This window comes from Phyllobates terribilis, unplaced genomic scaffold, assembly GCF_046119375.1.
Source record: "Phyllobates terribilis strain yellow unplaced genomic scaffold, ASM4611937v1 Scaffold_7__3_contigs__length_470593459, whole genome shotgun sequence".
NCBI classification, from domain to species: domain Eukaryota; kingdom Metazoa; phylum Chordata; class Amphibia; order Anura; family Dendrobatidae; genus Phyllobates; species Phyllobates terribilis.
In genome coordinates, this window is record NW_027362767.1 from 384,684,335 (window position 1) to 384,709,496 (window position 25,162).

The 25,162-nt window shown below is 46.4% G+C and overlaps 1 protein-coding gene across 5 annotated transcripts in view; it reads right to left on the minus strand.

Annotated features, from left to right (window-relative positions):
* Window positions 1–4,081: 4,081 nt before the first annotated feature.
* SIPA1L3 (signal induced proliferation associated 1 like 3) overlaps window positions 4,082–25,162 on the minus strand; it is a 102,568-nt gene continuing 81,487 nt past the window's right edge. For 4 of the 5 annotated variants that reach the window (XM_073641462.1, XM_073641464.1, XM_073641463.1 and 1 more), the window contains 12 exons: window positions 23,542–23,787; window positions 21,119–21,265; window positions 20,645–20,742; window positions 16,537–16,643; window positions 16,086–16,453; window positions 12,051–12,239; window positions 10,047–10,212; window positions 8,877–9,066; window positions 8,516–8,659; window positions 8,170–8,290; window positions 7,243–7,324; window positions 4,082–6,283 (listed from right to left, as the gene is read on the minus strand). In XM_073641462.1, the coding sequence (XP_073497563.1) occupies window positions 6,137–6,283; window positions 7,243–7,324; window positions 8,170–8,290; window positions 8,516–8,659; window positions 8,877–9,066; window positions 10,047–10,212; window positions 12,051–12,239; window positions 16,086–16,453; window positions 16,537–16,643; window positions 20,645–20,742; window positions 21,119–21,265; window positions 23,542–23,787 (2,005 nt within the window). In that variant the 3' untranslated portion in view covers window positions 4,082–6,136. The remainder of the gene's footprint in view (window positions 6,284–7,242; window positions 7,325–8,169; window positions 8,291–8,515; window positions 8,660–8,876; window positions 9,067–10,046; window positions 10,213–12,050; window positions 12,240–16,085; window positions 16,454–16,536; window positions 16,644–20,644; window positions 20,743–21,118; window positions 21,266–23,541; window positions 23,788–25,162) is intronic. The other variant, XM_073641466.1, reaches the window with a different exon arrangement.

The window sequence follows — 25,162 nt, forward strand, 5'->3', positions numbered from 1 at the left end:
ATGTCATCCACTCATTGACTCCCTCACTTCCCCTTAAAAATGTTTCATCAATAATAAATTTGACTCCATCAGTACAGGAATCGATAAATAAGGTTCAATTCTCTATTCCCTTGAATGAGAAAAATGTTATAACAAATCAGAACCCTAATTTAAGGGATTCCAAAATTACACAGTTTTTTTGGGTGGCCCCAGGGCGTCACCCAAAGAGAAACCAGGGCTGCAGAGGAAGTGGCCGAATCTTCTATAGACCCGATATTAGCTTCACCAGATGCATCTCAGAAAAGGACAAAAGCCGATTAAATTAGGATAATACGAATAGCAATTTAGGAATTTTTAATTTGTCAGACGACAAATTAACCAATGATGAGGCCCTACTACTTGAATGGGGTCTGTCCTTTTGTCCTAATTCTCCAACCAATGTGTTTTCCTTTTATCTTGATCTTAATGATTTTTTTTTTTTAAATGCCTTCTCTTTTTCCCCCCAGATTGTTATCTGCTATTCTCCTTTTTCATTTTTAGAATTGTAATGCGTCACAATATATAACATTGTATTTTTATATCAATATTGTACCATTCAATACTTTTTATCAATATATATTCCACGACTTATCTAATGCGTTTCTGAATTTTGAAATCATGTGAGTGTTGTTCATGTGCGCACATCAGACGTACATGCACACTGGCACATGAAGGGTCCCTTGAACCCATGATTAACTAATTAGTATGTCAACCAATCATTGTGAAAGTAATTAGTATGTCAACCAATCATTGTGAAAGTAATTAGTATGTCAACCAATCATTGTGAAACTTTGCTTATAAAGGTCTACTTTTGCTTATACCCTTGTACCACCTGATGAAGATAGTTTAGCTATCGAAACGCGTTGTGGAAAAGGGCTCATTAAATGTTTTAGCCCTAATTCTGATCTCCAGTGATCAATTCAGCGCTCCATAGACCGCTTTTGTTCTCCTCATATATTCCCAGCAATATAGGCTGGATGTGAGCTTTGTGTATCCAGGGTGCAACTATCTCCACTCTTTTTCATGCATCAGTACGGTAACACTGTACTTTACTCTCGTCTATAACCTGCTTTTTCTTGTCTCTTGAGATACTCTCTCCGCGCGCCACTGAAGATCTGTGTACAAACCCTCCAATCTCTTAGACCAGATTCAGACTGCCATATTTCACAGTCCGTGTATGGATTGCAAGGCCCAAATGGTTGTCATTAAGAGTTAAAAAGAGAAAACGCAGTAGTTTGACAATAAATGGCTTCACCCAACCAATGACCATGAGTGGAGAAAAAGTTTTTTTGTTATCATTCATTTTCTCTGAAACAAGGCCAAGAAAAGAAAAATTCTGCCGCGGTGTGTAAACTTTTGAGCACAAGTGTACCTGTGATATAGGGATAATGTGTAGGTAAATGGAGTTTACTAGGAGAAAATCGGTGCGGAGAGAGCAGTCAAAGTGGCTGTGTGTGCCTACAGCCGGCGCCCACAGTATAGCGCGCACGCCCCCATGACTGACAGCCGGCACCTCCCAGGAGGATATAAGTTCATCATCTGTAGGTAAATAGCATTTTCCAAGCTGACAAGTTCACTTGAAATCAGGTATAACTTCAAGAAGACCACATTTGTAGCTTCATCATATACAATTGACTACTAGCCATCTACTCTGAGAGGACCAACCCTGCAATTTTGGGTAGTCATCTCAAGGAAGCCATAATGCAAATAGTTTAATGTCCCGTAGCATTAGTATGACAGCTTTGTCTTCAGTTCTACCTCCTCCCATTTAGACTCTGATGGGAAGAGCTATATATTAAGGCCATCTTCCCATGTGAGATTTGTGGTGAGGATTCAGCACTGCAAAAATTTACAGTACCATACAAGAGAATGGGAATTTCAAAACACCATCCATAGCAGCAGTGTGGAGTGCGCCAATGGCACTGGTAGCCTTAAAAAAAAAAATAGGATCTTAAAGAAGCCAAGTGAAGCTATAAGTCGGAGTGGCAATGTGATTGGCTAGATCAGAAAGCTCCCAGGTATGGGCACTGGTAAGAATTCCATGGCGAAGTGCTTAGATTAGGTAGAGACTACTATAAAGGTGAAGGTTGTGAGGGCTGGACATCAGTCACAGAGTAAAAAGACGCAGCATCCATGAGGTTAAAGGATTCAATGATCCATATTGAGAGGGGAAGTTCACTAGAGAGCAGGGTACAAGATATCCAAACATTGGGCTTCTTGAAGAGTCTGTGCCGTTCTTGTCGTTCTCTGGTCTGAACTACAACAAAACTCGGAAGAAGAGTCCGATTCACTCTCTTGAAGAAGACACCATCTAAAGATTAGAAGAGTCAGCGTCCTTCATCTACAAGATAACATGAATGACTTGAGTCAAGCGGTTGACCAATGAGTCTCATATATGGAAGAATGGTCCATGTCAAGATCAGAGTCCGAATCGTAGTTCTCCTTGGTCAGAATCTCAGGGGAGTAGAAGTGTGAGCTGGAGCAAGACTACCTGGTTCTCTTGGAGATTCACCAGGCTGAGGAGTCCCTATTGGAGGTTCAGAGACAACCTGGGAACTGGTAAAAAAAATATCACTTGGTTCACACATGCGGGATTTCTCCATGCTGAAGGGACTCTGGTGGGAAGTTTCACTCAGTCTGAGAAGAGGTCAAAGAACAACCAGATTAGATTGTGGGGTTCACCATGGTCAGAGGTCTTTTTTGGTGGGTCTTTCTCACCCTGGTAAGTGGTCAGCGTACCAGAGGTGGTAGTGGTAAGGGGCAAGCTCTCCACATCTGTATATCTGTAACCAAGAATTGAGGAATCCTTGTTATTCTAACAGTGACAGAAAAAGGAAAGTGCCCATTGGGCACCATTCAGAGAGGAGGGGAAGTGTTAAGCAGGCAGCAGCTGGCAAACGAGTAATAGCCGCTAAGGCTAGCTCCTTCGGTAAAGGTGTGCCTAACAAATTGGAGTTGCCTGTCACAGGTCCCAGATATGTGTTCCTTGATAGGGCATAGTGATGAACTGCGCCTGGATGGGCTCAGGCCAAGATGGCAGCATGATAGACTCATGTAGTGTTGGTTCCACAGTCAAAGAGAGGGTGGGGGCCTAAATAGTTCCAGGATAGACTGCATGCAGGGAACGCTGCAAAGGAGAAAAAATACTAACGTGTCTTGTAGTCTGATCCAACATCTTACTCATCTTCATTTGCTGCTATGTGCCACAGTCTGGCGGGCAGGAGTATAGCAAGAAACAACTGCCAGTGGAGCTGATGGCCTGTAGATACAGCTGACCTGGTCCTGCTTTCAGGGACAGAGGGGAACAGAGTGACTGGTTCAGAGTGGCCTTGGTTAAGCACATTCTACATAAAAATGAAGAAACGGGTGTGGAGAACCCAGACCAGTGTCTGCCTCCTACATGACACTAAACTAGTATAGCCCAGTGTAAGTGGATGTAGCCTCCAAATAAAGAACCGACTTTTGTTCTTAGCATCAGCCCCCTTCTAACAGCAGACAACACCCGTGGTTCCTGTGTCTCCCAATTAAGCAACCGAGAAAACCTAATAGCCCAACTTGACTGGAAACAAGCTGCCCTTTCCATTTTCTGCAGTCAGCAGTGTCAAACAAGCAACTCGTCTGCCGTAAAGGGGTTGTTCCCTTTCAGTAAATGAATGTCCATAGCTGCAAGCTATTAAAAAGAAACAAACCGTGCTGTACTCACCTTCCCCAGGTCCACCCAGCAGGTCTATACTGCTGCGGCGCTGACTTAAAGGAAAGAACCATTTTAAATTGCCGGGGTCTTCAGCTAAATATTAACCTGACCTTACAGAAGATCAAGACTCGAATGTGGGCTGCAAGGATATCATGCGGTCATCCATGCATTTACTATACGTGAACCCGGTTTTTATCTTCCTACATTCATGGCCATTCCTCATCACACGTGTGCTACCATGAGCCTTTAGCGGAGCTACCTGACATTATGTCCCAATGATGGAGTCCAATGTGACAATATTGTAACTGACAGTTACTCTTCAGAAAATTTCCCTCAACCACCCATACAGAAGTCAATGAAGACACCATAGAAAGTGTAGATCAGTTTATACAAATAAAACCGTATACAACTCTGTCTGGCAGCCCTCATTTAGAAAATTATTTGAGTCCGTTAAGTTGTTTCCAAACCATCATGCGTTTTACACGACATTACAGCATATCGTACAGTGTGCATGGCAAGAAGGCATGGAGGTCGGTGAGGTCCAGCAGCGAATGTCGTCCATCTTCTCTGTAGACAGTTAAGGTTCAAAGTGGCAGCTTCAAAAAAGGTTAAAAATGGCTGCTCGAGCTTGATGAAGAGTTCTTGCAAGACCTGATTGTTGGAGGATGGCTGGTGAGTGAGAAGACTATCTACAAGGTTTGGGTCTGTGATGAAGTCAAACACTTAAGGGAAGTCCAAGAAAGTGGAAGGAGAAAGTGCATCGTACTCCAGACTGATAGCTCAGATGTATGTGTGTAGTGTGTGTATATAATGCACGTGTGTATACATATGGCTCCAGGTGTGTAGAAGCATTGAATCCGTGGGACCACGTTACAACATATGAAGAAAAATGGAGGATCCAGCTTCATAAAGTTGCGTAGATCTTTATTAGAAAAATCTGTTAAATTCCATAGAATTTTTCCATTCGCGAGCTACGCGTTTCGAATGCCAACTGCGTTTTTTGTTAAAGCTTCTCAAAGAACACAGCTGGCGTTCAAAACGCGTAGCTCACAGGAATATGGAATTTAACAGATGATTTTTCTAATAAAGATCTATGCAATTTTATGAAGTTGGAACCGCTTTTTCTTTGTATACATATGGTGTGTGTATATCTGTAGTTCTCTATATACACGTGTCATATATATATATATATATATATATATATATATATATATATATATATATATATATATATATATATATATATATATATATATATATATATATATATACATATATACATATATACACATATATACATATATACACATATATACATATATATACATATATACACACACATACATACACATGTATATAGTCACTGCATAAAAATAGGATGTGTTTAGGCTTCCTGTGATCTCACGCATAGAAAAATCAATGGCTAAAGCAAATCCTAAAGTTCAAGTATATATATTCTCCTCTCCGCTTGCATTAAGCGTGTATATCATATAGAAGGTATCTGCATGTAAACTTGCAAATCTGCAGATTTCTGCAATTCTGGTGTACCAGTCATAAGCCAGGAGCACTGTCAATGTGGGCCATATTATCATGCCCAGAAAGAGCACCCACTATATAGCCACCTTCTAGTTTTAGGATACAGTGTGCTATACACTACTGTGCCAGCAGGGCGGCACTGTGCGAGGATACGCTTCTTTAGCTGGAACAGTCAAGATGCCCAACAAAGGATGGAGCTCCCTGAACACCTTGAATTGTACAGAGGCCCCCATTTTCGGTGCACCTCTACCAGGACAGGCTCGCTTTCAGATATTACTAGTAAATTATAATGATGTAACTCGGAATAGTCACTTGTTCCCGTTAACAAAAGAGATGATTTATATATACATCATATTAACAAAATATACATGGAAATATCCAGTCGGACTGGCGTCATATTAAAATAAATTTGTATGAAACTTTAACATTACTTAAGGGTTCATCCAAAGACCTATTCCCCATATAGAACTTTTTCTTCCTATACAATTTAAATATATTTATATATATATAACATTACTTTCCCGTATTTTGCGCTACGCTTGCCTGCGAGACTGTCCATTTTGCATAATTCCTGACGGAAATTTGTGCAGACAATATGGCCAAAAATACGTCCCCCCTCCTCAACTTTTTTTTTTTTTTTTTTTTAAATTTATACAAATCTACAAAAAAAAAAAAAGAGGAAAATGTTTCTGTACATTAAGAAAAAAAAATAATAATGCAGAAATAATAATAAAAAAAAAAAAAAAAAAAAAAGGAAACAAAACTCCAGTCCTGTACTGCAGGGTACCGAGGAGAGACCACCATGTGTGGCAAGATGTACCATATTGTGAGCTCTGTGTAACCCCCACCCACCCTCTCGAAGGTTCAGCTACCCCCTTTTTTAGGGTCTCAATGATCCTTTTTTTCCACAGTGTGAATAATCTCTGCGAATTTCCTCAGCTGCTCGCTGGCCGAGTGCGATTCTGCCTGAAGTCGCTGATTGTTGTGTCGGAGATTCGCCACTTCTACCTGCAGCGCCTCTTTGTCCAGTTTTTCCTGCGACAACACAAGATGGAAGGAGACCATATGAGGTGATCAAACAAAGACTGGATGAATGGGTACTGTTACTTAAAGGGGCTGTCCAGTGAAACAAGTTATCAACCATCGATGATTACTTACTGATCAGTGGGAGTCCGACCGCTGGGATCTGCACCAATCAGCATACATGGGGAGTTTTTTTTGCCCCCGAAGGGGAACTTTTATCCCCATTAGAAAACGGCCTGACCACCCCTCCATTCATCTTCTATGGGAGCACAGTAGCCCCATAAACAATTAATGGAGCGGTGGTTGGGCATGTGCACTGCTGCTCCTTCCTAACTGGGATAAAAGGTCCCCATTCTGCCGATCGGTGCAGGTCCCTGCGGTCGGACCCCCACTGATCAACAGGTTATCACTTATCCAGTGGTAAACCTGATGGGTCACAAGCTGCTCCTCTCTCTAACTCAATGTTTGAGGTAGAGGAAAGTGGGTAAAAACGTCACATTTTGGAACAAGTAGAGACTGAAAAAATATGCAACTTTTTTTTTTTTTACACCGGAAATCTGGAGCAGGATCCATGATAAACATCCCCCTAAAAAGTCTGCCTTGTGTGAAAACAGACATTCTGGGGTCCCCCAACCATTATATTAGGACAGGCTTGCTTCTGTTGCATCTTCTGCGCCCTCTGCTGGTTACTTTACAGACTCGCAAGGTAAGGAATGGTGGTTTTAGCTGTCGAAGAGAACTGGGCACCACAGACCTCAATTCTAAGTTAGGGTCTTAAGCACCTATTTGTTAGGGGCAGAGTCTTGTATTACTTCAGAGGAGTTACTAACGTAAAGTGTGACATGACTCCACCTAGGAGGAGCTGAAAAGTGAGGCTTTACAGCAGGAAATTACCAAACTAAAAACCATGACAGACATTAGTGCACGTCATCATTAAGGAAAGCAGCCGAGGGGTCCTGGCTCGTCGTTACCTTCTGAAGATCGGTGTGCAGCTGTTTCAACATGACCTCGAGCTGCAGAACCTTCCCGGTGAGGTCGGGAGACACTTCATCACTAGAAAAAACATCGAACAACATAGAATTAACTCAAACGCCGGACTGATCAGTGACCTACATATGGTGTACGGCAGAAATGGGTCAAGTTGTAAAATATCTCAGACTGGCTCATTAGTGACTGCTCTACGCTAAAGGGTTTATCAGCAATGAAGAAAAGTCCCTGACATGAACGTCCGCTCTATAAACCAGAACATAATCGCTACGATCGGATCCCATTCTGCGGGTCTCAATCTGTTCTCCTATTACAAGGACAGTCATCTAAATGGCCACCATGTAACACTACATTTCCTCCAATGATCGCTCCAGTGGTCGCATCTTGACGGCAGAGGTCTCTGATGAGACGATCCCGCTAATGGCTGATAAGACAGTTAGCTTATACTGGGCTAAAAAACAACAGTCCTCGAGCGGACCTATTCTGGGGGCATTCAAAACATATTCTGCCTATCCTTTGTTATATCAATTTTTTGGAAAAATAGGTGACAACCAATATGGCAGGTTTTTTTTGGGAAAGGCTCTATAAAATTGTAGACAACCCACATGGGTGTGACAAAAGAGGGTCCCCCCCATTTGGAGCCATAGTGGAAACCCACTCACAAAACAGCAGCATTGGCTCTGGGGGTCCCAGCTGTGTATCCATGAATTGGCTCATTTACAGCCGGGCACTCCTCCCCCTTGTACATCTGATTGTTCCGCCATTTCCTTCTTATCCGTGATTTGCGGACTTTTGATAATAACACATGAAAAGCGCCATGGAATAAATGGCACTATAATAATTAATAATAAGATTTCAGCCTATAGGTCTGAACAGGTCGCTGTACTGCGGTTTTTCTTTTATCGCCGTACCTTGAGGTGGGGGTGGTGCGTGGCGTGTGCTGCCTTTCCAGGCTGAGGTGTGCTGTGCCACCACTTTGCACAGGAGTCAAAGCGACTTCATTCAGAGAGAAGAGTGAGGCGGCTCTTTGCACTGCAAGAAACAACAACAACAAAATCGGGTTTATTTTACAAGATGACAGAAATTTACATGTGGAGCAAAAATATTAAAAATTCCCCAAAACTTGTAACAGACAAGGTCACCGTTACGATTCTGTATTTGGGGGGGGGGGGGGGAACGAAGATGAAAGTTTCCTACGAGTTCATGACTAATTGTAACTTCACAGTAGTCTTCCATGCAGAGCATCGCACACGTTACCTTCAAAGGCTTTGGCTGCACTGACCAGGCTGGACCACTCCAGGCCGGACGCGGTGTCCGGCAGAGGCATCATCCCCGGGTCTACGTGTCTGGAATTGGAATCCCGAATCTCCGTAAGTGACAGCTCAGAAGACGAGATGCCGGCTGCAGGGAGAAAAGAATAATAGTTACATGGGATGGATCAACATTTCATCGATCAATGTGAGACGACGACCAACGGAGCACCAAAGAGTTTACTGACCAGTACGCATTGTAATACCTCTGCTACATGTGACTGCTCCGCGCAGTAGAAGAGATCTGTCCCATCACTGACTCCATGTGTCAGTGTAAATATATAACACTTTCCCATTGTGCGTCTTACCGGATTTCTCGGGCATCCCAGGCTGGTGCTGGCGGCGAACAGGTAGAGTGCTGGAAGGGTACGGGTTGGCGTAGAAGATATCAGTGCCCCGAGAGGAGTCGATGGATGGGGAGCAGGCGAATCCTGCATCTCGGCGTCCGCTGCACAGGCTCTCATCGGAAAGCGTTCTTTGTAAGGTTTTCTGAGGTGACTGAGGGAGCGATATAAGAAAATGGGTAAAGGATTTGCGTATTCGGGGGGGGTGCTCACTTCCTAGTATTATCCTCTGCTCGCTCCGTGCATCCACACTTTGCCGACGTCCATTCCCCCCTATATCGACAATGACTGACAGATTTTGCAGTGACTTTCGGACTATCAGATTTTAGTTCCCTTTCTCCCCATTAATATATTAGCAGCTTTGCTTCCTCCATACTTGTTATGTTTAATGCTCATCACAGACCACCCACTTTTAGTTTGACCATTGCGTCTGGAGACCCTCGAGAAGGTAGCAAATTTTGCATTTCAACCTTGCTACTACCATCCATGGAGGGTTCTGACTCGCCAGGTCGGGGGGATTTTGCTGGTTAGCAGCTCTGCTTCATGAAAGGGGGACCCAAGCAGAGACGTAATATACCTGAAAAGTGTTTTGGAGCCGAGACCACTTCTGAAGTGACTTACTTTATTTTTGCAATAGTTACCAGGTCCAATCATTGGGTGTCCGTAATCCATACCTAGTGCATATCCTACATCAGCGGGTCAGTAACCTGTGGCTGTTGTGAAACTATGACTCCCAGCATGCCATGACAGCTTAGGCACTTGCTGGGAGTAGTAGTTTCAGCACAGCTGGATGGTCGCAGGTTGCTGACTGAGCTCCTACACAGAGGACAGGTTGGATATTATGGATCACTTATGTCTTAGGTCTGACTGGAGCAAAAAAGGCAAGAATATTGTTAAAAAAAAAAAAAAAAAAAAAAAGAAAGAAAAAGGCAATTACTAAAATATGTGACCCCAAGACATGGCACTAAAAGGTGGCGGAAGTGAAAAAGAGAAAACTTGTAATAAGGGTTTAGTAAAAAGTACAACTACAAAGGATCCAACAGACAGAAGCACATGGATAAAGGGCACTATAAATAGGGTCGAGCCGGCGGTGTCAGTGCCCCGATATTCAGTACAAGGACGTGGTTGTCTCACCATGCAGTCCTGCTCCTGCTCCGGTCCCAGGTTGTCCATAATAATCAGCCGCTTCAGATCATCCTCAATGGTGGACTTGTAATTCTTGCGAGGTGATCGGAGGTCTCGCAGGGAGGCCCGGAGCCGGGGCTGACCAAAGACGTTCTTTGTGTTCAGATCTACTTGTCTAAAGAAAGAAAGACAAGGAGTTATAAGCCGCAGACACCGGGTCACATACACGGCACAGACCCCTATATACTATATACTCCGGCCGCCTCTGCATACACACAACAGATGTTCACATAATCCTCTGTCTCCAGCAATTTTGTCTCTCACCGCTGACCTAAATACTTCAGACAATAGGGAGACCCCCGGGCTGCGGAGTGTCTCCTCACGTGACGGTGCGAGGGCTGCTGCACCAGCGCCAGGCAATATAACGTGACGACACCAGCCTTCTTCATTCATTGTAGCAGCGCAAATCATGACACTAATTGTATTTCTGATTTATTTGCCACCTTTTTTTGTTGTCCGCCTCCTTCATTCAGGTGGATCAGTTACAGGGGAAAAAAAAAATGTTGTTATAAATTGGAAACAGTCAGCAAGTGTGAAAGCCATCGTACTGTTCAGATCACTAAGCATCGTTGCTCTAGTTTTTCATTACTGGATCTAAATCAGTTTGCTTATGATTACAGTAAAGCTGACGTCCGTACACTCAGGACCTGACCCCAAAGCAGATAGACCACGCATTGCTCTAGGCAGGAAAAAAATAATGTTGGGGCCTGTGGCTCGTAAGGCTGAACATTTGTAAGGAAGTTGAGAATTTTTTAGCCTCCAAATTAAAAGGTTACAATTAAAAACATGATCACATTAATGAAAAAAATAAAAAAAACACTTCCCACTAGACTGTGGACTGATCGGTGGCAGCGTTAACCCTAGTCTGCGGACCGTCTGCGGATGGTGGTGTTTACCCTAAACTGTGGATTCACCGACAGCATTTACCCTAGACTGCGGACTGTTTGCCGACGGTGGTGTTTTCCCTATACTGTGTACTGACCAGCGGCGGCGTTTATGATACACCGCGGACTTACCAGCGGTGGCGTTTACCTCACACCGTGAAATGATTGGCAGCGGAGTTTACCTTACACCGCCGAATGACCGGCAGCAGCGTTTACCCTAGATTGTTGACTGAACAGTGACTGCGCTTACACGATTTACAAAACAGCCATCGTGGATCATGGGCTGATCGGCGGCAGTGTTTACACTAGACTATGGATTTACCGGTGACAGCGTTTTCACTGACCAGCAGCAGCGTTTACACTCGACTCAAGGTCTATTTAAAGAGGGTGCTCATGTTCCAGTTCTGCCAGTGATGCGGCCGCCCCAGGGCAGCGCTTGCAGGATGTGCACTAAGCCTGGCAATGAGCTGTAAACTATAGAATGAAAAATGCCATCAAGTCTTGAGAACGGAGAGGACGTGTGATGAGACGTAAATTGCACAGCTGCTCGTTTTTACAAGCACTTTGCAATTTCACGCACATCAATAATCCCCAAGGAACTTACTTGGGGTTATACATACAGGTAAAAAGGAGAAGACAGCGTCCATGCAGGGTGTTCTTTTGCAAATAGGGTGTTTATTCCGCCATTCCAAACAACGTTTCGACCCCTTATGGGTTGAAAACTTATACTTGACAATGACCCATAAGGGGTCGAAAAGTTGTTTGGAATGGCGGAATAAACACCCTATTTGCAAAAGAACACCCTGCATGGACGCTGTCTTCTCCTTTTTACCCGCCCCTTTAAGTTGTCCATCCTTTAGATGTGAAAAACAGCAATGCCTGCAAGGCAGCGCTCCCATCAAAAACAACAGATTCTGGAGGAGTCCTGCTCTGATGGGGGGATGGGGTAGGGACTATTAATAATAATAATTTTATTGGGAATGGAAGTGAAGGGTATGATGAATATTTGAAAACGGGGAGCCCCAAACGCGGGGAGCCCCAAAAGCAGCGAACGTTGGGGTGCACTTACTTTTTGGGGTCTGTAAATGTGGTTGGCCTTGGTGGAGTGTCCTCTGGCTTTTTCCAGCCAGCTGGGATCTTATTCCTCACGTTCTGACGAGAGAAAAAAGATTTGGGCACGGAGCTGGACAGCTGGAAGGAGCTGGACTGTGACATCTGCTGGTTCCTGGAACCCTCGGGGTTTTTATAGGCGTTGGATCTGCTTGCGCAAAGAACACATAGATTCCATTATTATTATTATTATTATTATCTTGGAGTCTAAGCTTCCTACATTCTGTGCTACCATTTTTGTCATTTTATTTTTTGCAAATTGATCAATTGAAAGTTAAATGCCCCCGACCTGGACGTACAGAGTGTGAAAGATTGGGCACATAATAATGATGGGACATGAGCACGATCGCTGCCATACACAGAGGTCCAATCTGCGACATCGCTCCCCGCACCGCGCAACCAGCGGGGTTATCTAATCCACAGGCGGCAATGGTAATGTACATGCAACCCATAACAATGGCCCAACATCAACACTGCTCCAACAAATAGTGAGAAATGTGCATTCAACCTCAGACACACACAAAGGGGAGCCGCTCTCCCCCCCCCCACACCGCACGATGAGGGAGCCGCTCTCCCCCCCACACCGCACGATGAGGGAGCCGCTCTCCCCCCAACACCGTACGATGCGGGATCCGATCTCCCCTCACACCGTACGATGCGGGATCCGATCTCCCCTCACACCGTACGATGCGGGATCCGCTCTCCCCTCACACCGTACGATGCGGGATCCGCTCTCCCCCCACACCGTACGATGCGGGATCCGCTCTCCCCCCACACCGTACGATGCGGGATCCGCTCTCCCCCCACACCGTACGATGCGGGATCCGATCTCCCCTCACACCGTACCATGCGGGATCCGATCTCCCCTCACACCGTACCATGCGGGATCCGATCTCCCCTCACACCGTACCATGCGGGATCCGATCTCCCCTCACACCGTACCATGCGGGATCCGATCTCCCCTCACACCGTACCATAGGGGATCCGATCTCCCCTCACACCGTACCATAGGGGATCCGATCTCCCCTCACACCGTACCATAGGGGATCCGATCTCCCCTCACACCGTACCATAGGGGATCCGATCTCCCCTCACACCGTACCATAGGGGATCCGATCTCCCCTCACACCGTACCATAGGGGATCCGATCTCCCCTCACACCGTACCATAGGGGATCCGATCTCCCCTCACACCGTACCATAGGGGATCCGATCTCCCCTCACACCGTACCATAGGGGATCCGATCTCCCCTCACACCGTACCATAGGGGATCCGATCTCCCCTCACACCGTACCATAGGGGATCCGATCTCCCCTCACACCGTACCATAGGGGATCCGATCTCCCCTCACACCGTACCATAGGGGATCCGATCTCCCCTCACACCGTACCATAGGGGATCCGATCTCCCCTCACACCGTACCATAGGGGATCCGATCTCCCCTCACACCGTACCATAGGGGATCCGATCTCCCCTCACACCGTACCATAGGGGATCCGATCTCCCCTCACACCGTACCATAGGGGATCCGATCTCCCCTCACACCGTACCATAGGGGATCCGATCTCCCCTCACACCGTACCATAGGGGATCCGATCTCCCCTCACACCGTACCATAGGGGATCCGATCTCCCCTCACACCGTACCATAGGGGATCCGATCTCCCCTCACACCGTACCATAGGGGATCCGATCTCCCCTCACACCGTACCATAGGGGATCCGATCTCCCCTCACACCGTACCATAGGGGATCCGATCTCCCCTCACACCGTACCATAGGGGATCCGATCTCCCCTCACACCGTACCATAGGGGATCCGATCTCCCCTCACACCGTACCATAGGGGATCCGATCTCCCCTCACACCGTACCATAGGGGATCCGATCTCCCCTCACACCGTACCATAGGGGATCCGATCTCCCCTCACACCGTACCATAGGGGATCCGATCTCCCCTCACACCGTACCATAGGGGATCCGATCTCCCCTCACACCGTACCATACGGGATCCGATCTCCCCTCACACCGTACCATACGGGATCCGATCTCCCCTCACACCGTACCATACGGGATCCGATCTCCCCTCACACCGTACCATACGGGATCCGATCTCCCCTCACACCGTACCATACGGGATCCGATCTCCCCTCACACCGTACCATACGGGATCCGATCTCCCCTCACACCGTACCATACGGGATCCGATCTCCCCTCACACCGTACCATACGGGATCCGATCTCCCCTCACACCGTACCATACGGGATCCGATCTCCCCTCACACCGTACCATACGGGATCCGATCTCCCCTCACACCGTACCATACGGGATCCGATCTCCCCTCACACCGTACCATACGGGATCCGATCTCCCCTCACACCGTACCATACGGGATCCGATCTCCCCTCACACCGTACCATACGGGATCCGATCTCCCCTCACACCGTACCATACGGGATCCGATCTCCCCTCACACCGTACCATACGGGATCCGATCTCCCCTCACACCGTACCATACGGGATCCGATCTCCCCTCACACCGTACCATACGGGATCCGATCTCCCCTCACACCGTACCATACGGGATCCGATCTCCCCTCACACCGTACCATACGGGATCCGATCTCCCCTCACACCGTACCATACGGGATCCGATCTCCCCTCACACCGTACCATACGGGATCCGATCTCCCCTCACACCGTACCATACGGGATCCGATCTCCCCTCACACCGTACCATACGGGATCCGATCTCCCCTCACACCGTACCATACGGGATCCGATCTCCCCTCACACCGTACCATACGGGATCCGATCTCCCCTCACACCGTACCATACGGGATCCGATCTCCCCTCACACCGTACCATACGGGATCCGATCTCCCCTCACACCGTACCATACGGGATCCGATCTCCCCTCACACCGTACCATACGGGATCCGATCTCCCCTCACACCGTACCATACGGGATCCGATCTCCCCTCACACCGTACCATACGGGATCCGATCTCCCCTCACACCGTACCATACGGGATCCGATCTCCCCTCACACCGTACCATACGGGATCCGATCTCCCCTCACACCGTACCATACGGGATCCGATCTCCCCTCACACCGTACCATACGGGATCCGATCTCCCCTCACACCGTACCATACGGGATCCGATCTCCCCTCACACCGTACCATACGGGATCCGATCTCCCCTCACACCGTACCATACGGGATCCGATGTCCCCTCACACCGTACCATACGGGATCCGATCTCCCCTCACACCGTACCATACGGGATCCGATCTCCCCTCACACCGTACCATACGGGATCCGATCTCCCCTCACACCGTACCATACGGGATCCGATCTCCCCTCACACCGTACCATACGGGATCCGATCTCCCCTCACACCGTACCATACGGGATCCGATCTCCCCTCACACCGTACCATACGGGATCCGATCTCCCCTCACACCGTACCATACGGGATCCGATCTCCCCTCACACCGTACCATACGGGATCCGATCTCCCCTCACACCGTACCATACGGGATCCGATCTCCCCTCACACCGTACCATACGGGATCCGATCTCCCCTCACACCGTACCATACGGGATCCGATCTCCCCTCACACGGTACAATACGGGATCCGATCTCCCCTCACACTGTACAATACGGGATCCGATCTCCCCTCACACCGTACAATACGGGATCCGATCTCCCCTCACACCGTACAATACGGGATCCGATCTCCCCTCACACCGTACAATACGGGATCCGATCTCCCCTCACACTGTACAATACGGGATCCGATCTCCCCTCACACTGTACAATACGGGATCCGATCTCCCCTCACATGGTACAATACGGGATCTGCTTTCCCCCACAGTTTGATGAGTAACTGGCACCTCTATTTTTGCTCTGCACCCACAGCTCAGCTGGTGATCACACAGAACTTGCTATGGAGCGTTATTCATGGTTATACTGCCACCCAGCTCTGTACCTGGAGTCACTGAAGGCTTCGGCGGTGCCGTTGCCCGGTGGGTACACTTTGGGTCTGTAGCCTTTTCCAGAGGACATCTGATCTTTCCTCTTATCCCGGGATCCGCTTTCGTGCATGCCAGGGTAGGTGGAGCACGCCATGGGTTTCTGCGCTTTCTCACGGCGAGGCGTTGGTCTGGCTGGATTCGAGTGTGCAAAATTGGGTAAGGAGGTGTCGATGCCGCTGTCGTTAGACGTCCCCTTAGAAATGGGCTCCAGGTCTACATCCGGCTGCTCTTGGGGATCAAACCAGCGCTCGTCACTCTGGTTACTGGATGCCGTACTGGACAACGTGTTACTGCTGGAGTGACTGGAGTACTGCGCCTCTCCCTGCAAACACATCGATAAGGTGACTGCCGCTCTGCCCGCGTGGCCTGTGTGTGTGAACAGCGATCACGTGGCTGGGCACTTACCCTGGAATGACGGTGAGGAGAGCTCTTGCCGGCCAGCTCCTGACGGTTAGGTCTCTTGTTCACACTGACTCCTACTCGGGGCTGCGATGGGATGTGCCACAGCGGTTCTGCAAAAGACAAATCACGTCGTCACAGGCACCTTGCAGGAATAACGTCAGCGAATAATTAGGAGCCGAGTGTTAATTAAAGAGGCTGGTGGTGGGGGCTGGGAGCGGGATCTCAGACTGTGATTTACACAGAGGTTCTGCGCTCGGGTAGCTCTGACATTCGCCTCCTCTATAGCGGAGTACAGCACAGCAAGCAGAGATCTTGAAAACAGTGAGAAACTGAAGCACAACGTATATAAACTTTTCATTTACAATGATAACAAGGGTAATACCACCAGGACAAGTGGCAGGATAGAGCTACAGATTAGTCCATCTGCTCACATGTCCATCCATCAGTATTCTTGTGATGGGTGGGTGCCCTGCGGTTAGACCCCCTAGCAATCAGGCACATCCTACCGAAATGCTAGGGCTTGACGTGACTGGATTGTCTCTTTAAAGAAGGATCTGTCACCAGATTTCACAATACTAATAGCATACATTAATAAACAGATCTCTTAGACTTGAGGCGCTAGTGTAATTACTTTGAAAATTTATTTCAGCATGGCTTTCGATTTTATATTAAAATGAGCATTTTAGGAGTTCAGCAATAGAATGGGAGAAGCTCTAGTCCACTGCATTCAGTCTCCGCCTGCACAGCCTGACTGACATCTGCAGCTTGTACTAAGTAGTGGGAGATCTCCACAGCAGCAACAGGGAGAAAGGAAGGACACAGAAGTTAATCTGGCTAGGTTGGCAGAGATGCAGCAGGGAAGAGAGGCACTGAGGAGCACACAATCAGGATAGGAGGGCAGAGATTCAGCATCAGCAGAGAGGAGGGGCACTGAGGAGCAAAGAATCAGGATAGGGGGGTGGAGATTCAGCAGCAGCAGGGAGGAGGGGCACTGAGGAGCAGGCAATGAGGATAGGAGGGCGGAGATTCAGCGAAAGCAGGGAGGAGAGGCACTGAGGAGGTATTAATCAGGATAGGAGGGCGGAGATTCAGCAGCAGCAGGGAGGTGGGGCACTGAGGAGGTATCAATCAGGCTAGGAGGGCGGAGAATCCGCAGCAGGGAGGTGGAGCACTGAGGAGGTATCAATCAGGCTAGGAGGGTGCAGACTGAGTTGAAATGTATTTGGTTTGGTATTATTATACAATCATTCTGACAGAATTTCACAGTCTATATCTCAGACTCACTAGGACTAAGCTCTAGTTATTAATGTATACTGTTTGTATTCACAGTGTCTATATTCAAGGGCTATGCCCGGATCAGAAAACTGACCCCGACGACTGGTACTTCTAATATGAGCTCACTGCCTCATTTCTACTGTATATGTCTATGAGGCAGTCAGGTCAGTTTAGGAGACCAGGCGGTCGGTCTGGGTATTACGATACGAGCCCATATGTGTGGAATTGGCCTTAAAAGAGTACTCCAATCCTATAAAGTGGTGGCGTATGTTAAGGATTTAACTTCATGATTGTTGGGGGACTGACCTTTAGGACCTCAACTATTCAGATTTTCCTTCCAACTCCCTGACACTTCTGACTACCTGACTGTGGAGGAAACTAGCTGCAGGTCAGACCCCTACCTATGACAAAGTGATGACATATCCCAGTGATTTTTAAATGGGGAATAGTCCTTTAAAGACATATACCGGCCAAGATGAGGTCTGGCATATTACTAGGATAAGCCATCACTTTACCTATGCAGCATCAAAACACACACAGATATACAAGCAGTCCCATAAATAGTCACAAAACACAGACACGACCAGGTACATGACAGGTGTATGTGCAGGACACGTAAAGATCACGTTCCTCCTTCCAGAAGTTCTGTTGTGGAATGACTGCATACATGATAGTCCAAAAATTTATCAAAAAACTCAGATCGCTACCTGCCTTATCACTGTTGTTATCCCATCATACATGATCCCCATCCATGTGTCTGCTCCGCACATGCAATACAGGGCAGGCGAGAGAAGTTTAGGGAATAAAGAACTGTTGCTGCAGCCGATGTCTGACCTCACCTACTGCTTCCGTTCTTGAAGGATCTTCTGTGACTTATGAGGACTATTCAGCCAAATCTACGCCCCGCGGTCCTCCTCGCCTACATATTCTAGAATTAATGGCTGTTTTCCAAATCCCATCTCACCTAATCTTCAATACTGATTCCTTACCTTTAGATTGTACGCCCTCCGCATAAGTCAATGCTTCCTTTACTAGTCTAAAAATGGCATGTATTACAAGAAGTAGCCAGACGGCACACAGAGCGTTCCTCACATGATCCGCCATGACATTCCATTAATTATACACCCACGTCCTCTGAAAGAAGCCTTTTCTCCATTACCGTCAAATCAGCAGAATGAAGATTCCCACAGATTCCCTGTTTTCTTTAAGCTATGTTCACACCTTGCTTTTTTGCTGCTTTTGTTTCCTGCAGCCAAAACCTCACCACTTGGCAGTAAAAAAAGCTGCAGACAAAACAAAGATTTTGCTGTGTTTTTCAGGATCCCAAAGTTCAGCTTTGCTTCCACCATACAAGCATGAACAATACAAGGTGTGAGGCCACCAATGCAAGAAGTATGTGACACCATAAACATTTTTGGAAAATGGAGCAATTTGATCAAATTATTTAGTGGAAAAAGTTTTTTATATCTGAAAAAAATAGTCACTATTCTGAAGAACAAAGCTCGATTCAAGTATGAAGCGCAGCCGTAAACTAAGGTCACCAAAGTGCATGAAAAAAATACACAACTGCAAATGTAAAAACAGCGGGGAAAGTTTAATTAGTTAGGCATCGTTTACTTATCACATTGGTAGGGCACTGAGATGGTAAGGCATTATTTACTTATCACATTGGTAGGGCACTGAGATGGTAAGGCATTATTTACGTATCACATTGGTAGGGCATTGGTTACATTAACACATTGGTAGGGAACGGAGTTATAAGGGTATTGTTTGCTTTCTCACATTTATGAGGCATTGAGTTGGTAGAGCATTGTTTACTTATCACATTGGTAGGGCACTGCGTTGGTATAGCATTGGTTACGTTAACACATTGGTAGGGAATAGAGTTAGGAGGGTATTATTTGCCTTCTCACATTTATGAGGCACTGAGTTGGTAGGGCATTGAGTTGGTAGGGAATTCTTTACTTTCACACATTGGTCAGGCATTCTTTACTTTCACACACTCACCGAGTTGGTCAGACCTTACTTACTTTAACACATATCACAAATTTAGTTAAACTGTACTAATACTAACATCCAGGCTCCTGTGAGGAGACCAAGACATTATGGTTTAAATTTGGGAAAAAATCACAAAAATAAATGCATGTCACATCCTATTGTGCCTGCTTTATTTCACCGATAACGCTGCAAAAACTGATGCCAACGTTTTGCCAGTTTCCAAAAATGCAGGAGTTTTCCAATTCAGTCAGCAAAAAATTCCAAAAACAAATGTGTGCATGACATTTTTGAAATCTCATAGCTTTTGTTGGTACAGTAAAAAAGCAGCTTTTAATTTGCATAAAACAAAAACACAAGAAAAATGCAAAGTGTGAACATAGTCTAAGTTAGCAAACATTTTGGACGCAGACTCCGGGCTTCTTTTGCTAGAATAGGGAATTAATGGCCCATAAATAAGCTAAAGTAGGATATCTATTATTGTACATGAAATATGTAAACCATTAAGAGGCTCTGCTGCTTTCTAATGAAGATGTGACGTTTAGAGGAATTAAACTAGTAACACAAAGGTTCTGCACAAATATTGGGGCCTTTCATCAATGTGTCACTAGATGGCGCTGCAGATAAAGAATTCTGCATGTAAAAAAGACCTCCAGGATGTGGACAGGTGCAGCACAAAATGCAGTAATAGGGCGCGACTTTAGTGAACGTCTGCATGGGTTTTATTAGAAATCCTAAAATCTGTCTATCTCTAGAAGCATCTTGCACCTGATAGAGCGCAGAGACACGGATTCTGCATCTCTCACATGAGGCACAGGAGCGGAGAGGATATTGCACTCACCGGGTTTATGTCTATCTACAGCCATCTCCTGACTGGCCATCCCGTCCTGAGCACCGTAGGTCTCCGCTTGTAGAATGGTGCGCTGGGGGGTGCCAAACCTGTAACACAGACATCACATTACTGGTATAGTACAACGGTCCCCGATCACGCCAAAAGTGTCAGGATCATAACGCAGAACTCATAGATTTCCCTATAAATTCACTCATTCCCTATTAAGAACACATGTATGCTCAACTAATCGGAGCATGCATGTGTATAGCAGTGACAACAAATAGCCACTGGCCAAAGCTCTCAGGTGCATAAAATAATGTAGTACCAATGGAAAGCACTGCAACGACACCCCTAACTCTGCTACATCTGCGGTGCATTGCGATGCACCGTGCTCCCCTGCAGTGAGGACCCTGCATTATAAAGCTGCAGAGGTGAATGGCAGGTAGAGGTCACAGCCATTGTGTATGGTGACACTGGTCTCACCTGTCCGGGGTGGGTTTATAGCGGTTGTATCCGGCCCCAGTAGACGTCGGCGTAGAGAAGCTCCCGGAGGGGTGTCTGTACGGCTGCATCTTGTCGATTGCTGTCGGGGACGTGGCGACATATGGCGTCTCTGGGTAACTCACTGGCCTGTGTATAGGAAATTACCATATATGAGAGATTGGCGACATGGGTGAAAGTCTCTGCGGGGCCCTGAGGGCCTCTCCTCCCTCCTCACACCTGCCCCATCTGACTGCCTGCCACTCGCGGCCCCAGGTTTTCTAGATTAGGTCATGGAGTGTAATTATTGTCTCCCTACATATTGTAACGTGATGAGATCGGGGCTGGCAGAGGCGAACTGCGCCAGCCAAAGTGATCTAATGTTTACCTGCCGGAAGGATCGGCGCCATCATCAGGCCGCCGTGTGTCACGGATCAAAGGCCCAGTCACGTGCGGGAACAACGTGCCGCAATCACTTTCCCGTAAAGCCAGGCTGCACTTTCTGACTATCTGGTATTACACAAAAGGGGCCACGAGCCACATGCAAGTATCCGCTTCTTACCAGACAATATAATGCTCATCATTCAGAAACATACAGGCTTTGTGCGCTTTATACCAAAATACCGCCATCCAATAGTGCACAATTTCCATTTAGTTCTGTAATAACATCGCCACGTAGCGCCTAAATACCTCCATACAATAGTATTGTGATTCAGTGCTCAAGCAACACCGCCACATAGTGCCCAAATACCTCCATAAAACACCAAATATTACCATTGAGTGCTACAATAACACCGTCACATAGTGCTCAAATACCTCCATAAAACACCAAATATTATCATTGAGTGCTACAATAACACCGTCACATAGTGCCCAAATACCTCCATAAAACACCAAATATTACCATTGAGTGCTACAATAACACCGTCACATAGTGCTCAAATACCTCCATAAAACACCAAATATTATCATTGAGTGCTACAATAACACCGTCACATAGTGCCCAAATACCTCCATAAAACACCAAATATTATCATTCAGTGCTACAATAACACCGTCACATAGTGCTCAAATACCTCCATAAAACACCAATTACCATTGAGTGCTACAATAACACCGTCACATAGTGCTCAAATACCTTCATAAAACACCAAATATTATCATTGAGTGCTACAATAACACCGCCACATAGTGCCCAAATACCTCCATAAAACACCAAATATTACCATTGAGTGCTACAATAACACCGTCACATAGTGCTCAAATACCTTCATAAAACACCAAATATTATCATTGAGTGCTACAATAACACCGCCACATAGTGCCCAAATACCTCCATAAAACACCAAATATTACCATTGAGTGCTACAATAACACCGCCACATAGTGCCCAAATACCTCCATAAAACACCAAATATTACCATTGAGTGCTACAATAACTCCGTCACATAGTGCTCAAATACCTCCATAAAACACCAAATATTACCATTGAGTGCTACAATAACACCGTCACATAGTGCTCAAATACCTCCATAAAACACCAGATATTACCATTGAGTGCTACAATAACACCGCCACATTGTGCTCAAATACCTTCATAAAACACCAAATATATTACCTTTCAGTGCTCCAATAACTCCACCACACAGTAATATCTCCACACAATATAGCAAATAAAACGTACACTTCATGTTCTAATAAAGCCACTATATAGTGCCTAAATAATACTTCCATATAAAATACTAAATAACACAAACATATAGTGTCTGCATAACACCGCCATATACACTTACAGCACAGCACTGACCAAACACCACAGTCAGTCCAAATACTACGTCCATACAATGTCCAACCAGGACAGTAAAGGATTGCATGTTCCACTCAGAGAGAGGGGCCCTATGCAACTGCCTAGTTTGGCACCCCAATCATCATCACTGAATTTTAAGATCAGAAAAGCATGGCTTTCTTCCGCAAACAGCTCCACGCCTGTCTACAGGCTGTGTGCGGTACTGCATCTCCGCTCTATAGCGCTAATGAGGCTGAGCTGCAATACCAGACACAACCTACGGACAGGTGTGGCGCTGTTTCTGGAAGAAAGCAGCCATATTTTCCTAATCCTGGACAATTTGATGACTATGGCACAAACATATAATGACTCTATTGCAAATGTACCACCAAGATGATGGGTTGTGACTGATCAACCAAAAAAAGGGCCAGCATGAGGAATTGTGACACGAGTGCATTAATGCAGCACATGTTATTTTATGTAATACTTTTGCACACAGCACCTCAGCATAATACATGTTTCTAACGGAGTCTATGCCCCAAATAAACCCTTAACATCAGGGAAAACAATGAAAGTCGTACATGCAATGCCCTAGAATACAAGCTGCAATCCTTCATTCAGCCACAAGGGGCTCACTCACCTCCTGCTGCTGTGCTGCGGCTGGGGCTCTCGCACAGGCACCCCCGGACCTGGTTTTGCTGGCCGGTTTAGCGAGAGTGCAAAGCTCGGGGTGACCCATTTCTGAGAAGGACTGGCCCCGTGATGGGTGGCAGAGCCGCTCCACTGCCAGGCGGTGTTGCTGCGGTACGGGGGCCGGGAACTAGACGTGGCATTCTCTGAGTCCTTGTGGTCCATAGAGCAGAGTTCATAGGACTCAGACCATCCTCTATGGAGGAAAAACAACAAAGAATGTTACATGCGGAGAGGTCTTTCCACAAGTACAGGCAGAAAGAAAGCACAACCCCCACGGCGGGCGGCTCGGGAACGTTACAGGGACTGCTCTGCTGCCATCTGTGTCAGGACTTGTCCTGCGAGACTACAAACGGGTGCGGTTTACTCAACAGCGCTCTAAGGACTTCCTTCCCCAAGAAACAAAAAGTGCAAAAGAGCTGGCAATCTACAAGCAAATACCAGCAGGCCGCCTCCTGTAACATGTATGGTCACAGGCAGCAAAATCTATATGCAAAATCTGCACAAACCTATGGAAAGCATGTGTGCACGTGTCACATACCGCACCCTGACGTGTCTGGTATTGCAGCATCATTTCTGCTACTGTATAGTAATGTGCATTTTAAAGGGAGTTTATGATTTTCTTGTCTGTAGTTTGTTAAACAACAACAACAACAACTATGCTTTACTCACCCTCCCCAGGTCCAGCACTGGGTCCCAGGTGTCATATTATGTGCAGTGCTTCTGCCATGTGGACCGCGGTGCAGCCAATAACTGAACTCAGCGGCTCTTCTCAAGCCTCTCATTGGCTGCAGCGCAATCAATAACACCGGGAGTAGTGGTGGAGACTCTGTGCCGGACCAGGGGAGGGCGAGTAAGGGATTTTATTTTGTTTTTCTTAACTATAGCTAGAAGACAGGGGGAAACCACTTTAATGCAGCATCAGCAATTCCTGATAGATGGCAGATTAACAAAATGTTCTGGATTATCAGATGGTAAATAAAGTCATCAGGGTAGAGACCTGCCATAAACACAGCTTCCTGCTGATGGCTGGGGCTTTCACAGGGTCATGCATCATTATAAATATGCTTCTTTTTTATTGGATAATGAAGGTAATATTCTAATTTGTTCTTTTTTTTTGCAATTTTTTCCCTCCGTAGTGGATCTGAACCTGAACTCTCCTATTAAGCCCCTTCCACTGAATAACCCCTTTAGGTCCTAAAAATCCCTCTTGCAGCAGTGCGGGGTGTCTTTTTATTTTTTTTATACAACTCTATATTGTAACTTTCTACTTATTCCTCCTGAATATGAATAAACTGACAACCGGATGTCACCGTTCCCTGGTCCAATCAGTGGGGACAGAGACAAGACTGTACATTGACCACCACCTCCTTTGACTGGCGGAATGGTAACTCCTCGTTGGCAAATTATGCCTTCATTTCCAGGAGGAATAACAGAGGGACGGCACAATGCACAGTCAGCAAAGATGCTCCAGAATTCTGAATATGGAAAATTAAAAACAGATGTCTGGAAAGTTGATAGCTTATTAACTCATACAGGTTTAAGGAGCAGCTAAGCTGATAACAGGGAAC